The sequence below is a fragment of the Panulirus ornatus genome, chromosome 31 (genome assembly GCF_036320965.1).
Source record: "Panulirus ornatus isolate Po-2019 chromosome 31, ASM3632096v1, whole genome shotgun sequence".
Taxonomy (NCBI): Eukaryota; Metazoa; Arthropoda; class Malacostraca; order Decapoda; family Palinuridae; genus Panulirus; species Panulirus ornatus.
This window is the reverse complement of record NC_092254.1, coordinates 3,241,432-3,257,804: the sequence shown is the minus strand read 5'-3', so window position 1 is coordinate 3,257,804 and position 16,373 is coordinate 3,241,432. Positions and strand designations below refer to the sequence as shown.

Sequence of the window (16,373 nt, the reverse complement as noted above, 5' to 3'; positions counted from 1 at the left end):
TATCTTTTCTTCTTATGAAACGAAATAACATACAAGATTTATAAGATACCACGAAAAAAACTGATATAGACATAGACTTATCCAAGACAAATGAATAACTTGTGGAGGCAACGTATTTGTAAGATAGCAGTAAGCGCTAAAAACAGCAACGTCGTAAATAGCATGTTTTTAGTTTATTTTTCAATGGTAGCTGAGATGGCAATACACTTAGTGCACTGATCAAGTCCATCTCATTAACTATACACAACACGATGTATAACACAATAAAGGTAACAATTTGGATTGTATGGGGAGGTTAGGATAAATTTTCATAGGTTTTTCAGTTTCTACAACTGTTTCACCTAGATCTGCTTTAATAATTTCCTATTTTCCCTGATAATCCTCATCACGATCGATTACAATTACTTCATTTATGAGCGTAGTAAAAGATAATCATGCTCCATGTTGCATAAGTACTCCAACAATTGCATTTCATTATAAACCATACATCAGAGGTGATGAGTGGCTCCCCTGAATTTAAATCTTATCAATAAACTAATGAAAGGTACTTGTTTAATCTAACCTAACCTGATAACCTCACCTTTCTAATATAAATGAAATCATCTCAACCTAACAAATGACCTAATTAATCCAACTTGAGAAAGTTTATCATACCAAATGACGACTTACTTCACCAATTTGGACAACGCCTCACTACACGACTAAAAAAATCTCAATAATTTAGAATGGAACTAACATGAGGGGAAAGCACGCTCATTTAATCTAACGTTATTCAAATAAACCTCACCACTACACTACTTCTTAACTAGCAGCAGCAGCAGCTCCCCTCGGGCCCCTCACCCAAGCAGACAGGAGGCAGCCTCACCTCAGCCTCAGTGACAGTCTTCCCCACACGGTAGTGGCGAGAGGTCCAGTTCTTCAGCTCCTGTTGCTGTTGTGCTATCCTTCCTAGCTATGTAATTTGTCTTAGTGTCCCTTCACACATACTGTTTGCGAGCAGTCGTGTGTTGGTGCATCGAAGGGAGGCAGGAAAGCAACCAGAGCCATCAGAACCTGGAGTGTTGAAAGGCCGCTCTCTGCCAGGATAGGCTGCGCCGCTGTCCTGCCAGTATGTTCTCCAGCCCTTGTGGCCTTCACCATTTCTGACCATGTCTGTTGTTTTTCTAGCGGTGTGTTACTATGTATGTCTGGTAGGATCGTTTAGTAAGTAACACTCCCTTTAGTCCTGTTCTTATCTACGTGTATGTCCTATTGTTTTATATATTATGTCAATTTCTCGTGTGTGATGGTTTGGAGCAGTATGTCGCAGTATGACAATATAACCTATTTATCCCCTATGTTCCCAATCTGTCATCATCATCATCATCATTATCCTTGGATAAACTTTCTCCTTAGCTTCGGTTGGGTCTCATATCACTTTTTTTTTGAGATCCTGCTTATGAATTTTATATCTGAAGTAAACATCAATGTGTAACATAATTCTGCAAATCAGCAATATATTTATGTGGTTGTTATGCATGAATTATCAACACGTCAACATACAGTCATCCCCTCAACATACATTTCTTCAATTCATGATCAAGGTAACATTCATTCATTACATCAGCATCAGCAACCTTAGTAGTGTATTCTTATAATTCAACACCATTATTGATTATATCCTTTCCTATTCTTAAAATGTTAGTCTTGAATATAATGTTCCACTGCATCATTATAACTTATTCAGTCTTACCATCACCTGTTTTATATATTGTTTCTTCGCTAATTCTCGCCAAGAGTCCTTTTCACGATATTCTTCAGTTGTCTTGGCTGTATATTTAGGTACATGATATATACCTCATTCCTTGTGCACCCATCTTTTGCCATGTGTCAGCCACTTCATTCCAATTTATTCCTCAACACAGGAATAAAACATGGCTTCCCCCTCCCCCGTTTTCTAAAATCCTTACAGTCCATCAATTTACCAAGATCGCAATTAGTGCCAGTTGTTACCAAGGTATTAATGACCGAGTTCACCACTTTAGCAATTTTTTAGAACCTTGATAGCCAGTATCTCTGCATGTGTTGAGGACACAACAGTCAGTGTGTCACATTACTTACTCCAAAACCCGGTTCTCAACGCCAGAAATCCCATTCCAGCATAGCAAACATCATCATCGTCTTATTTAGCAGTATCCAGGTCACTAATAATACTGTATTCATTATATTTACAATTTCTGGTAACATCATCTTTGTTGCTAACATATTTTATAAGGGATACAACTGTAATGGTCTATATCCCCTTAGATCTGTCTTTCCAGATGACTAAATTAATCCATTATACACATCATCAAACTTCTTATCTCTTCATTATCTGAAAGGGGTCCTGGGGTAACGTTTTATATATATATATATATATATATATATATATATATATATATATATATATATATATATATATATATATATATATATATATATATTCCTCCGATGAGCGTTACGTGCTAACCCAGGCTGAGGGCAAAATCTCTTACCATGAGTGTAGACGTCTCTTCCCTCACTGTACAAATAGATGATTACAAACTGATGAATACTAGATATTTTACACATGAGCAGAGAGATTCGTAGACAACATATCAGTATACGCGGCAGTCACATACATGACCAAACCAACTCATGCTATCGTCAGTGCCACGTCATGAACACTGTAGCGCGTCATTTAACACACGTCTTCCATACTCACGTTGTCCTTCAAGGTTAAGAGACGGGGCAACACGAGCATAAAACTCTCTCCTCGTAACATGCCAATAGTAAGCACGTCACACCCGCCTCTTCAGCACACACGCATCATCAACACCAACACACTAGCTAGTAATACCATGTTATCAACAAACAAGTTGTCATGAACGCAACACTTCATCGTGTAAGACGCGTCATCAGCGCAGCACCCCAACATAAATCACTACATAACATCGCTAAACAGAACAGTTACACATAACGTAGAACACAAAAACTATCAACGTACTCGTCAGCATGTCATTATTCCACACTATAGTAACACCAGACGTTCAATACAACAATCTAAGAACATGTCATAAGCACATAGAAATCAACATAATGCCATCATCACGTACGGTTTCATGAACTCATCAATAGACGTCATCAAAAGGGGTCTGCTAGCAACGTGGCTGTTGAAGTCCTCGCTATCAGCGTATGGAAGGTCATTAACACGGGGATCCGTCATAAGACAAGTATGGTTGGGGGCCTTTAAAGTCGTGGGGCCTTGGGGGTGGAGGCGCTTCACCTTGGGACCGGGGGGGCCGGTCCTCCCGGGAAGCCGGTCAAGTGGCGGCGGGAATGATCGATCCGCCCCCACCCACCCCTCCTCACCCACTTCCTCCCACGGCGGAATTGTCGTCAGACATGATGCTACCTGGGAGGACAAATGGAGGGTTGCAGGACAAGTGGATCATTCCAGGACATGAGGATAACTGTAAGACAAGTGGATCATTTCATGACAAATGAATAACCGCTGGACGGTTGAATGATTTTAGGACAAGCGGATGACTGCAGGACAAGTTGATGATATGGACGAAAGGATGATTCCAGGACAAGTGGATGACCAGGACAAGTAGATGATTCCAGGACAAGTGAATGATTGCGGAAGGATTCCATGACAAATGGATGCCTGTGGGTCTAGCGGATAACTAATGGACAAACAAAGTATTCCAGGACACTATGTTTTGAAATTTTACGAGCTTAAGTAATACATGGCTGTGTTACCTGAGTGTCGACTCACTGTTCTTGATCATTCACGTAAAGTAACCCTGTACCGGGAGAACCTGTTGTAGTAACACCCACGATAGACAGATCGATAATTGGAAGGAACACCAATCAATCAAAGGGAACCAGTCACCGGCTAAACTTCCACTTAACATTACGATAATTGCCATAGCAGGTCTGTTGCTAAGCACCGTGTTCCCCCACTGCGTTCTCCATCAAAGTAGTTTATATAAGAATGGACAGCTTATGATGACAGCATGTTGTTTAAAGTGTTTTGTACTGGGTTCATGATGCTCACGACAAACCTCCCAAGGCAGGTCTGGGAGGTCGTTTTAGTTCAGTAAACCACCAGGATTACTTGTTCATCCCATAAACGTCAAATTCTGACCAATAAAAACTTGAACACCTTCTCCAGATGTTTAGATCATTATCACTATATTTAGGAACTCGAGGCGTTTGACCCTTTGAGGGTGGGACCCGAAGGCTGCACTTACAGTCCCTCATGTCCTACACTGACTGACTGCTTTGCTTCCTGATGCAATTCTCTTCCTTTAGATTTTGCTATGCAACTACTTTTATCCAGTATTTATACATATATTCTTTTGTTTGGTATATCATGTACGAAAGTACGAACAATTGGACGTTGTGGTCTTATTGTTGTTTACCATCAAATGTTTTCTGTGGTACAATGAACTACAGAAAATAAGTAAATTTCACAGTAACTAGAGTAAACTGAGTTAGTGGCACTTTTTATCACTTCCTGACGGACAGACTTCACACCATGATAGAACTGTCCCCTTCCATTTGCTATACTAGTTTACCAGATCACTTTCTGTGGTATAAGAATTCATATCCTAGGATAGAGGAGATATTAAATTATTTCAGAGAGCGGGTGTTGGAGTGAAGCTCCTGAGCGGGAGTACTCACTCGGTGATGGGCAGGAGGAGGAAGGACGGCTGATGGGCAGGATGGTCGTCACCTGCCCCCGCCGACCCAGAGGTGCTTACAAACTCATCTTTCCAGGTAATTACTTGTTTGTACGTCCTTGAAGGCAAGCGCAGGGACCTTTACACTAGTGGGCTCCCATATCTCCCTTTGGTAGGTTGCTGCTCCCGCTCTTGCCATACCCAGTACACTGACAAAACTATCTCAGGCAGGTAGACCTACCCTTACCTGGACACCAGACACGTACAATATAACAGAAAATAAAGGAATAAGACAGTTACATAACCTTCCAGCAAGAAGGGACCTGGTGCTGGCTAACAGGTGGTACCATCTTACAACCCGGGGTACTTACATGACCAGGGCAACTCAGCTGGTTTCTATACTTGACTAGGTCAACACCGCTGGTTCATCTACATGACCAGGCCAACACAGTTGATCCTTGCACTTGATGGCAACACAGCTAGTCCTTGTACATGACCAGGGTAACACATTGGGAGATCTCCACCCATCTTGATGCAGTGTGTCTTAACATTTATATAATTCTTTGTATCAATCAAGATTTTGATGTTTGTTCCTAAAACATTTAAACATTCAATAATAAAGAATATTTGTGAGGAACTGCAATATTTTACTCAAAATGTGTTTATTATGAGGAAGTTGTGTGTGCAGCACTGGCATTGGCTGGCTTGCTGGTGACTGTGAACCTGCTGACTGATGACGGAGGATCCCCCGATACTGGTGACGATGATGAACTACTGGAGGCACAGGCCTGGTCTCCATACACCATTGTGGAGAACGATCACAACAGCCAGATGACGATGACCCACGACCTGGTGAGTGGTGATGGTGGGAGAAGTCGTAGAGGTAATCCTGGCTGCAGCGTGGGTTGTGGTGTTAATAGATATGTTGATAACTATAATGATGGTGGTAGGTGATAATATGGATGAATGTAACTGATGATGATAGTGGTGATGGAGGCAGTAGTCAAGGTGGCCACCATTCAAGCACAAGCAAGTCTGGAACACTGGGCCACTGGCAGGTAGCACGTAAACAAGAAAAAGAAACAGTCATGAGTTACCCTTGAAAGACAGAAAAAAGTACAACTTTTGACAGAAGGCCAGACTTCGCACTTATCCGATGTTAATTCTTACATTTTTTCCCTTCTCTCTCCATTCGGTATCCTTGCTTGGTGTGTGTATGCCTTTTCATGGCTCAAAGGAGGGCCCACAGCTGGTGGTAAGAGGGGCGGGCCAGGGTAGTGTCCTGGAACGGCTGCTGCCTGGTGGGGGTCCCCCACGAAGCCTCACCACCCTGGACATGACCCAGCCGGCCTCCCCTTCCATACATTGCCTCCACACCAGGTCAGTCCCTCACATTCATGTACATAGATTTAACTAGAAAGTGTATAAGACCTACAAAGGCTATCTATAGACTCCATTAATATTACAGGAAGCAGCCCTAGTACATGGAGTACCACTTGAACCATTCACAATGTTGCAGGAGCCATCCCCAATACCCAGTATGTCCCCATGCAGCTGAAGATGACCGGTACATATCAGAGCAGCTCTTGCGGCAAGGGACCTGGGAGCCACACATCCTCTCACTCTTCACCACTGCTCTCACCTACTACCCGTGAGTTGACTCAGGGACCCTGGGATCCTCATCTACTCCTGTTCAACATATGAGAGGTCAGCCCAGTAGTATAGACATATGGTGGGTCTGCCTTACAACATAGACATTACTGGAATGTCAATCCTATAATGTAAACATGTCTGGGAGGTCAATCTTACAACTTGTGTGATGGGACAGTCATGTGAACATGTAGTGAGAGTGTCTTGGGATATGAATGTGAGAGAGGTCAGCCTTATGATGTGAACATGTGGGAGGTTTTGACCTTTGATATGAACTATTATGGGTGTTAAATCCTATGATATAAACAGGTAGGAGGTGTTTACATTTGATATGAACTTTGTAGGAGGTCAGTCCTAAGATATAAATGTGTGAGAGCTCTTCCCTTTAATATGACCTTTGTGGGAGGTCATGCCTGTATAGAAACTCATGTGAGGATAGCCCTTTGATATGAACCTGTGAAGGAAGTCAGCAGTATGATATGGACATGCGAGATATCTGTCCCTTCATGTGAACTTGTATGGGAGGTCAAACATGTGATATGAACCTGTATGGGAGGTCAAACATGTGATATGAACTAGTGTGAGAGGTCAAACATGTGATATGAACTTGTGTTCAGCCCATGACAGCAATGTATACAGATCAGCCCTCTCATCTTAATGTTACAAATGAACAGTATTACAAATGTGACCATCCGCAGGTCAAGCACTGTGGTCGACCTGGGTGCCCATGTGGGTGTGTACAGCCTGCTTGGGGCCAGGATGGGTGCACATGTTGTGGCAGTTGAGCCCGTGTGGGCATCAGCAGTCAGGTTGCATGCAGGAGCACTGGCTGGAGGTGTAGCCAGTAAGGTCACCATCCTGCTGCATGCTTCTGCTGACCATCGTTTCCATGCCAAAGTCAGTACTGTATGTTCTCACAAGGTTAGAATTGGTAATTTGTAAGGACAGGACTCTATAGTAAGAGAAAAATGCTTAAAATAAGATTAGAGAATTTAGTACAGTATGTGTATTTTTGTAATGCTAGGCTGTTATAAGGTAAGGGTGTTGTAATAAAGTCAAGAGTTCTATGGGAAGGTCAGTAGGTTGGGCAGTTTAGTAGGCGAATTGTAATGTTATGTTAAAATAATATTGTCAGGCCCAACAAACATGACTAAGCCACCAATGACCACATTCTACAGCTTCGGTATCGAGCAGGAAACCTCGGAGGCACATCAGTGGTAGAAGCCACTCCACAAGAGGTTGACCTTCTCCAAAGGTCACAGCCACATGACCTTGTGACTACCCTGACCCTTAATAACCTGGAACCCTTTGTCAACACCTCCATTATCCTCCTCAAAATTGATATAGGTGAGTGACAGATTGTCTGGTCCCAGGGATGGGCTGTGCTAGTCTATTCTCACACATATACCTCTTGGCTTAGTTGTGTTTTAAACCTGGGAGAAATCATGCTAGTGCATTTTTAAAATTTTTCACTTCCTGTCTTTCCTGGGCATGATTTCAAAGGACTTTACATCTAACAGTAGAATACGAATGCCCTTCACTAACCTCTTTTTACATTTTGAAGCAAACATTTTGGCCCCCTTATTAACCAAATTTTTTATAATTCAACTAGTGAATTATGGTTATTCTGTTAACTCTGAGGGTAATTACATTTTGATAAATTTCTTGGGCAAGACTAATCAAAGCACTACCAAACCTTCTATTCGGAGAGGTAAAGACAAAAGGTCTTGGTACAGCTATGACCAGGTATTTACTGGGACTCAGGCATGCACATTGGTCATCACTGAGTGTCCTGTGGCCCCCTGATGACCTATGCCCTACCAGGATATACCATATGTATGCATTATAATCACATATTTCGTTTTTCAAATATAGTGAAACATCAATAGAACCTAAGTATACAGAGCAGTATGGTACTGTCTAGCAAGGTGCAGACACAATACCTTGAAGTGTTTAGTGTGTTTCACAATGTGAGCAATAGCAGTTGTTGGTGTACTCCCCAGAGGGCTGGGAGTGTCGAGCTGTGTTGGGCGGCAACACCTTCCTGACAGGACACTTCGCACCATACATCTTCATGGAGTGGGCTGTATTGGCCAATAACCGCCACAAGTATCATGCCCCTTGCCGACCACGTCACCTCCACCACATGGTCCACTGGCTTGCTGACCGAGGTTATCACGCACACATCTCTAAATCTGGTGCCCGTCTCCATCCAGCCAAGCTTGATACATGGAGAGCTGGAGACATATATTGGAGACACAACAGTGCTCCTCTGCTGCATGATCCTCAGAACTAGCAATGTTACATCAAATCTATAGGAACCATATCGGACCTACTGGTATGGTACCAAAGCTAGTGGTGAATCAGGTCAAGTGGCATTACATCAGACATATTGGTGTTCTGTTAGTTCATGGTGTTGCAGCAGGCCTAATGGTGATGGAGCAGGTAAAAAGGTGTTGCATCAGGTCAGGTGTTTTGCACCATACCTAGCGCTGTCACACCTGACTTCTTGGTACCACATCAAACCTGTTGGTGTTGCATAAGGTCAGGTGTACTGCACCAGCCCTAGTGATGTTGCACTTGATTTAGTGGTATAACATTAGACCTAGTGATGCTGCATTAAGTATACTGCACCAGACCTAGTGATGTTGCATCAGGTCAATTATTTTGCACCAGACCTAGTCATATTGCACGACTTGATTGTACCACTTTGCCAAGGTAGCTGGGAAGACTTCATGTATGAGTAAGATGATTAACTCCAGTCTTTTCCATTAAATACCATACATCAAGTAGAGGTGATGCATCTTTGACTATTCTATGATATAAAAATTCGTGAATTTACATACCAGAGGCTGAGTAGAGAGGCTTCTCAGCAAGGCAGGCAACAAGAAGTCAGAAGTCACTCTTGATTCTGAGTGATGATGGGTAGGACAAAGGTGTGGCATCTGGCACACAAGCTAAGGTAGTTACAGCAGTAAAAGTATAGAGGTCCTTTTAGTATGGTGCATTGTTCTGAGGTAAACTTACGATAATATACATGCTGAGGTACCGTATGCTAGTAAAATACATATTTTGAGATAAATTAGTGTGGTACAAGTGCTGAGGGGCCATTGTGCGGTATGTGCTAAGTACCATCAGTACAGTTTTTGTGATAACCTACAATTAGTGCAGTACATATACTGAGGTATTATTAGAACAGTACATGGTTGTGACACTGTTAGTATGTGATGAATTTTTATTGTAAATATGAAGGTTCTTTTAGTATGGTAAACATAATTAGTACAATACTTCTAGAGATAACTTTAATACATTACATGTACTGAGGTCCTGTTAGTATGGTACTCATCCTGAGGTACTCCTAGTGTGTTACACAAGGTACAGTTACCATGGTAAATTTGTTGATGAACTGTCTAGAATGAAGCAGTCACTGAACAGGAGGAACAGCTATAAAATGTAAATTTATTTATTATTTATATGCACCCCAGCACCAGTCTCTGTGTTATAAGTCCTGGTGTTGCCCAAGACCTTTCTGAAGGATCCTGTAGTACAATGTTGTGCTACGTCCAGTACCAAGGTAATGTAGACTCCTTCGGAGAGAGAAATTCTTTGATAAGACTACATCTAGTGATACAGCCTCACCAAAGGTGACTTCATTTATGGTATCTCTTGCAGGCAGAGCTGAGTAACACCTAATATTTAAGAAAACAGTAATATACATTAACATGTTAATGTTATTTTCTTAACCTCCATATCATTCTGTATCTAGTGTCCTATAATAATTACATGCTTTATTACAAGGCACCCTGTCAGTAACTGTTTGCTCATGACTCTGCACTGGAAGCAGATTCAAATGAGAAATGGCATAAGTCAGTACCTGAGTTTGGGAAAGTGTGAAAGGAAAATGTTGAGTAAATATGAAGTAAAGCAAGGTCATTAGATGTAGCAGTGAAAAGAGAGAGGTTATTTGAAGTGTAGGGGTTTGAACGGAGAGAACTTTGAGGAACTGGATTGTTTTAGATACCTGGGAGTGGATATGGCAGTGAATGGAACCTTGGTTGCTAAAGTGAGTCATAGGGTGGGTGAGGGGGCAAAGGTCTTGGTTGGAACAAGGAATCTGCAGGAAGAGAGGTCACTGTCTTGCAGGGTGGAGGTAGGTATGTTTGATGGTATGGTAATCCTGTCGATGTTGTATGGATGTGAGGCATGGACCTTAGACAAAAATGCAAAGGAATAGATGTATGTTTTGGAAATGAAATGTTTGTGGACAGTATATGGTGTAAGGAGGGTTGAACAAATAAGAAATGATACATTAAGAGAGTAGTATGGTAGTTTGAGGAATATGTATGAAAGAGCTGAAGGTGTGCTGATTTGGTTTGTACATATGGAGAGGATGAATGAGGAAACATGAGGTATACATGTCAAAAGTGGACGGAACAAGGAAAAGGAGCAAAGCAAGGGGGAGGTGGAAGGCTATACTTAAAGATGCTCTAAATGCTCAGGGCTTGAACATGCAGGAGGGTGCAAGGGACAGAGCAAATTGGAGCAGTGTGGTGATGTTAGGTTTGGTTAGGATGAGGTATGACACACTACTCAACACTGAATCACTTGGTCAAGAAGAACTGAGTACCAAACATGAGAAGATAACCTTTTTATAAATGGAAATTAAACCTGCAAAATGGCATAACAATAATTTATTATTACAATGCAGATAAATAGACTATACATCTTATGAACCAGTTCATTATGAAGATATAAACAGTCAACAGGAGTCTCACTTTATATTGTTTATCTGGTGATTTAAACAACAAAGCAACACTGTATTTACACTATGGTACATGACGGCCAGGAGGTGACACATGCTCGCCGTCTTAGGAAAAAAATCCCTGACGCTCTAATCATAACTAACAAGTAATTCATTGGCTTCATCTAGCAAAAAAATGGTAACTTCTTGGATGCCCATTATATGAAGAATCCCTGACAACTTGTGACATATATCACAACCAGCCAGTAGGAAGAGCTCTAATGATGTCAATATGACATTGTGGCTCTGCTGTTGTGACATCTTTGTTGTCATATTGGTGTCAAACTGTGTTATTCCAATCACAGTAAATTTAACAAGCACAGTATAACAAAAATATGTCTTAAAAATCATATTGTTTTCATTATAGGTACATTTTAAAATGATTAATCTCTGAATAATTAAAACTGAGCAGGGGAAGATGTATGGGCAAATCCTTCAAATTTCCCAGGTGGATGTGAGACTCCAGAAGAGCCTAAAGCACTGCAGTCATATGCTTACCAGTCATCATGTTCTTCAAAAGTTGCGACTGACGGTGGATGCTGAGAACAGCCATATGAAAATTACTTAGCATGGATGGACGCGTGTTACCAGTGAAATAAACTCCTTGGAAGATTAAAATAATGAAGTTATTGAAGATTCATGAACTCGATGTATGGTTCCAAAAGTGAAAGACTTTATTTATGAGGCGAGATGCTTGAAAACGAGAGAATGAAAACAACCAACAAAAAGTATGAAGCACTGCTCCATAATGGGTGAACATAATTGAAATATATACAAAGTAAATACACATGAATAATAATTACCGATACGATAACTGGGCATGAAGCATTCATCTACAGGCAAACTGCCAGCCAATAATAGATTATGTTTCTTTCTTCCATGAAGAATGAAAACATCTCTTCCTCGTCATTGGTCCACTGCACCAGTGATACAAGCTGCAGCTAATGACTGGCCAGACTGGATGACAATATCTGGGACTGCAGACTGACCCAACCTTTAGGCTTTACTTCAAACTGATGAATTGAACTTGAAACTTATCAACAGGCTGGAGTCATTCCTTAATTAGGATGGGCCACTACTTAAAAGGGAGGGGCAGATACTTAAGGAAAAAAAGAATCATTACTTAACATGAGCAGGACTGGACTTCAGATCAATTAAAAGTAAGTCATGTAACAAGAAGACAGCATTTGACAGATAAGTGAGAGAGATGACCAAATTGACACTTAAAAGGCTGGTTATGATAAATTACAGTAACAACACACTGTATACTAGCAAAAGTATTAGATTCAGGAGTTTGTAGCTTGACAATGACAATTTCCCTTTGCTGAACAGATTGTTGATGGTATTTAACACACATATTCCTGAATAAACTAGTAATGGTACTTAACTGACATGCTGCTGAAGAGACTGGTAACTGTACTTAATGCAGTCATTACTTGAATCGGCTGGTGAAGGTAAGACTATTCAAGACAGAAGACTTATTACCTAACAGACAAAGTATGACTACTTAAAACAGATGACTCATTACTTAACAGACAAAAAGCAATACTGCACTTAAGACTGGAATCTATTGTTAACAGTATAGGGTAACAATTAATTAATGACATTATGTTTGTACAAGCAGGGTCAATAATTAAGAAGCATCACTTAACTGACTGGAGCAATACTTAACAGATGATATTTCATAGACTGGGAGAGTACTTAACAGACTATAGACAAAGCACATTACCAAATACAGAGTGTAATTTAACAGACTGGTAGCAGCACTTAACAGATTAGTTGTTATTTCACAAACTTGGAAGGCACTTGACAAAGCTGTTATTTTACAACCTGGGACAACACTTTACTTGAAATTATTACTTAACACACTGGGGTGTACTTAAAGGATTCGTTATTAACATATAGATGATGGCAATCCATAATGGGGGAGTTCACTGAGTGATGAATCTACATTTTCAGCTAGTTGACATTTTCATGTTCATGATGAGCTTCTCATGTCAAGCTCACAATAAGCTCTCTGTACTGAGCAACTCAAATTAAGCTCCTTGCACTCATTTTTCTGTATTTCACATCTGAGCAGTCCATCATCACACAAGTCTTTCATGTTTTGAGACCTCTTGCAACTTTTTCAAACACCCAGAAACAATTCTGAAAAAGCTAGATTTTTTTGAGCACAGTTGATGGTCTAGGGACATTTAGAAACTTATTAAAGTCACTAGAAATAACATCACATTCTTCCCCATCTGCCAGCCTAATAAAACTTCTGCAAACAGCTGATGACACACCTGCTCTGAATAAGTCAGAAATACCCAAACAATAAGAATACACTAGGAACTCTCTAGCACCATCCTAGAATATTCTAAGTGGTCCCACAATGATGCATAGACATTTTCTAAACACTGTAGAATATATAAGACTGTTAAGCTCTCATCACAAAAGTAGTGCACACAATACCCTGACTGGTAAAGCAGTGTTTCTGTGTACACTTATGCATTTATGAATGTCATTCATACATGTTTGACTTAAGCAGTGGATGCCACCCACACAATGTCTGAAGTTGTGAAGTGGAACCTATATGCCTGTGGTTTATCTAAACTTGTCTAAATTTTGAAGATGTCACTTGCACCAAGACTCTGAGGACTGTTTGCATACTAGAATATAAAATAATTTGTGAAACACAATGAAGATTTGAATCACAAAGCACATCAGCGATGCAGCCATTTATAGTAGACAATAGTATGTAGAGAAAAATGATAAAGTCTTGTAAACATCAATATATGAGCTAAACTATATTGAAAATAAGAAAACATAAACTGACCAAAAGTGATCTACCATAAACACAGAGCTGGTACATAGCCTGAGGACAGCCACCACATCAATGTGATTATGTTTAGTAACTTGCATGTTACAATGTGTTAATTGAAACATGCAGACAGAGGTATGCAAGATCAGACAATGAATAACACATACAAGTCAAGTCAGAATGGGTGATTACTGTCTATTGCTGTAACTTGTGTATGATTAATTTCAGAAATGCCAAACAAGAATTCAAACTTCAAGGGGGCACTGCAGTCACTGTGGTGTTACTGTCTTAAACCAGTTTTACAAGAGGAAACATTAAAATCATTGAAAGAGGGCATTTTCGTTGTCCCATCTGCCAATCCTTTTTGGTTACTGATTGCTCTCTTTGTGACTGGTAAACTCAGAAATGATCTGAGTAAAGATCTGTTATTTTCTTAGCTTGATATGATAACCTAATGAAATGCAAAGTCAAGTAGCTTTTGTAAAATTTCAGTCACTACACATTTTCATCACTAGTGGATATTTAGGATATGTTAGCAATGTGGAATGTTTCTTTTTTGCTGCATGGAGTAAAGAAGTGCAAACATAAATTCGGTGTGCCAATAACACAATAATTCTTTTTCTCTTTCATAATATCACAGTCTATTTAAGATTTATTTTTTTTTTAAACAAGACAAGCAAAATTGTGAAAATTCCAGACCAGCTTTCTCAGCTTGTCATCCAATCATTAAGTGGACTAACATAAACCACACACCTACAGCACCCTAGAAAGATACGGTAAAAAGCATATTCTGTTAATTTCATGGGACAGGTCAGTGCAAGAAGTTAAAGTAGTTATAAGTCTGGGGGTGGCTGGACCTGGGGATTGGGGGAGGGGGTCGGTCGGGTGGTCCTCTGGTCGTTGTCAGATCATCAGGCTCGTAATAAATGTCACTGGCATCCTGTGTGGGGTCAGAGAGGAAACATATTAGACCACATCATACAACTGCCATCCACCTGGCAGAAACAGCAAACTTTACGTAGAACAGTAGAAGAGTAAATAGAAAGTAGAAATGCTGATCAGAAATACTCACTAAAATAAAGTATTCATTATCAAAATTGATTTAACTTACATAGAATTAGCTAACTGTCATATTCCATAAAGGTAAAGGAATAACACCACAAAATACGTCACTGGTAGGTAACAACAACCAAGAATCTTTTCACGGAGTACTTCATGTGAATCACATGACTGGCAACAGATTCATACTTCTAAGTAAAGAATCATACATTCAGAGGGAGAATAAATCACAAAACTGGCAGAAGGAACACATATGTAACAAGAATCACACTTCTGGTGAGATCACACATCTGGCAACAGAATCACAGGGTAACAAAATCAAACATGTTACAAGAGAATCACACATTACAAAAAAACCTCATTAGGCAGAAGAAACTCATATATTGCTGCAGAACCAATCACACACCTTGCAGAACAAATAATCAAACATCTAACAACAAAACTAGTCACATATTTGGCAGAAATGTCAATTATGTATCTTTACCAACATGATCAGTCATACATCTGACAGTAAAAACAATCACCCATCAAGGAGAAAATCTACAAATCATGCAAGAACAGAATCATTACAATATTAGGAGTAAAATTAAACATACATCAGGCAGTAACATCAGTCACTCATATGGCTGCAGCACCAGTTACATGCCCCTTCCCACATTATCACTGTGCACTTCTTTGTCCTCATATTCTTAATTTCAAGATAATTTATTCATGATCTTCACTGAATCGATAAACATATCCCTAAACTTAAATTTCCTCATTAAGATTCTTGACTGGAAGAATATCCTTAATATTCCCTCATCTCTACCTGTCTTCATTACTTTTTCCCATCATAACCCATCATAAGAGTAAACTAAGACATGAGGAAGATCATGGCCAGATATAATCCAATGGTCTCTATGTTCACAAAATATTTACATTTATAATGGGGCATGAACAGTATGAGAAGGAGCAGCTTGAAATTACTGTTAAAATGAGTTCTACAAACAGATGTAATGCTGTAGGTTGAGAGGAACTTTAGTGACTCAAGATGTACTCAATGGTAAGATTTAATTTCAGAGTGCAGAGGATGGACGTTAAGAGACACTCGAGCGACACACCAAGGAAATACCCCATTCAGAGCCTGGGTGTTGGACATATTCTGGTGACATACTTAGGGACTCACTTTTAACTACTATATGTTCAGCATCAACATAATCAGTATCATAATGAGTGAAAAAAACATAATACATATTGGAAATTTGTAAATTTTGAGTTGTGATATTAGAGGTTCTAGTAAGAAAGCTAAGTGTAAAATGTAATTATGAAAAACAATTGGGTGTTATCAGTCTGGAATGTGGTTCCACAAAGGGATAAGTCTAAAACCTTAGCA

General features: G+C 40.0%; 2 protein-coding genes across 6 annotated transcripts in view; one reads left to right on the top strand and one right to left on the bottom strand.

The window, feature by feature from the left end:
- Positions 1-856: 856 nt before the first annotated feature.
- On the top strand, positions 857-10,067 carry LOC139758700 (uncharacterized). Of its 3 annotated transcripts, none has more exons than XM_071680347.1 (8): positions 857-1,108; positions 4,648-4,785; positions 5,377-5,540; positions 5,926-6,068; positions 6,208-6,339; positions 7,037-7,235; positions 7,517-7,685; positions 8,342-10,067. In XM_071680347.1, exons 2-8 carry the CDS (start codon positions 4,722-4,724, stop codon positions 8,632-8,634), a joined length of 1,164 nt encoding a protein of 387 aa, XP_071536448.1. In that variant the 5' UTR covers positions 857-1,108; positions 4,648-4,721; the 3' UTR covers positions 8,635-10,067. The 3 variants fall into 3 exon arrangements, with proteins under 3 accessions (XP_071536448.1, XP_071536447.1, XP_071536449.1); XM_071680346.1 differs by having other exon boundaries at positions 858-1,108; positions 5,365-5,540; XM_071680348.1 differs by having other exon boundaries at positions 859-1,108; positions 5,361-5,540.
- A 946-nt stretch (positions 10,068-11,013) lies between these two features.
- LOC139758699 (uncharacterized) overlaps positions 11,014-16,373 on the bottom strand; it is a 53,408-nt gene continuing 48,048 nt past the window's right edge. For all 3 annotated transcript variants that reach the window (XM_071680343.1, XM_071680344.1, XM_071680345.1), the window contains one exon: positions 11,014-14,882. In XM_071680343.1, the coding sequence (XP_071536444.1) occupies positions 14,754-14,882 (129 nt within the window). In that variant the 3' untranslated portion in view covers positions 11,014-14,753. The remainder of the gene's footprint in view (positions 14,883-16,373) is intronic.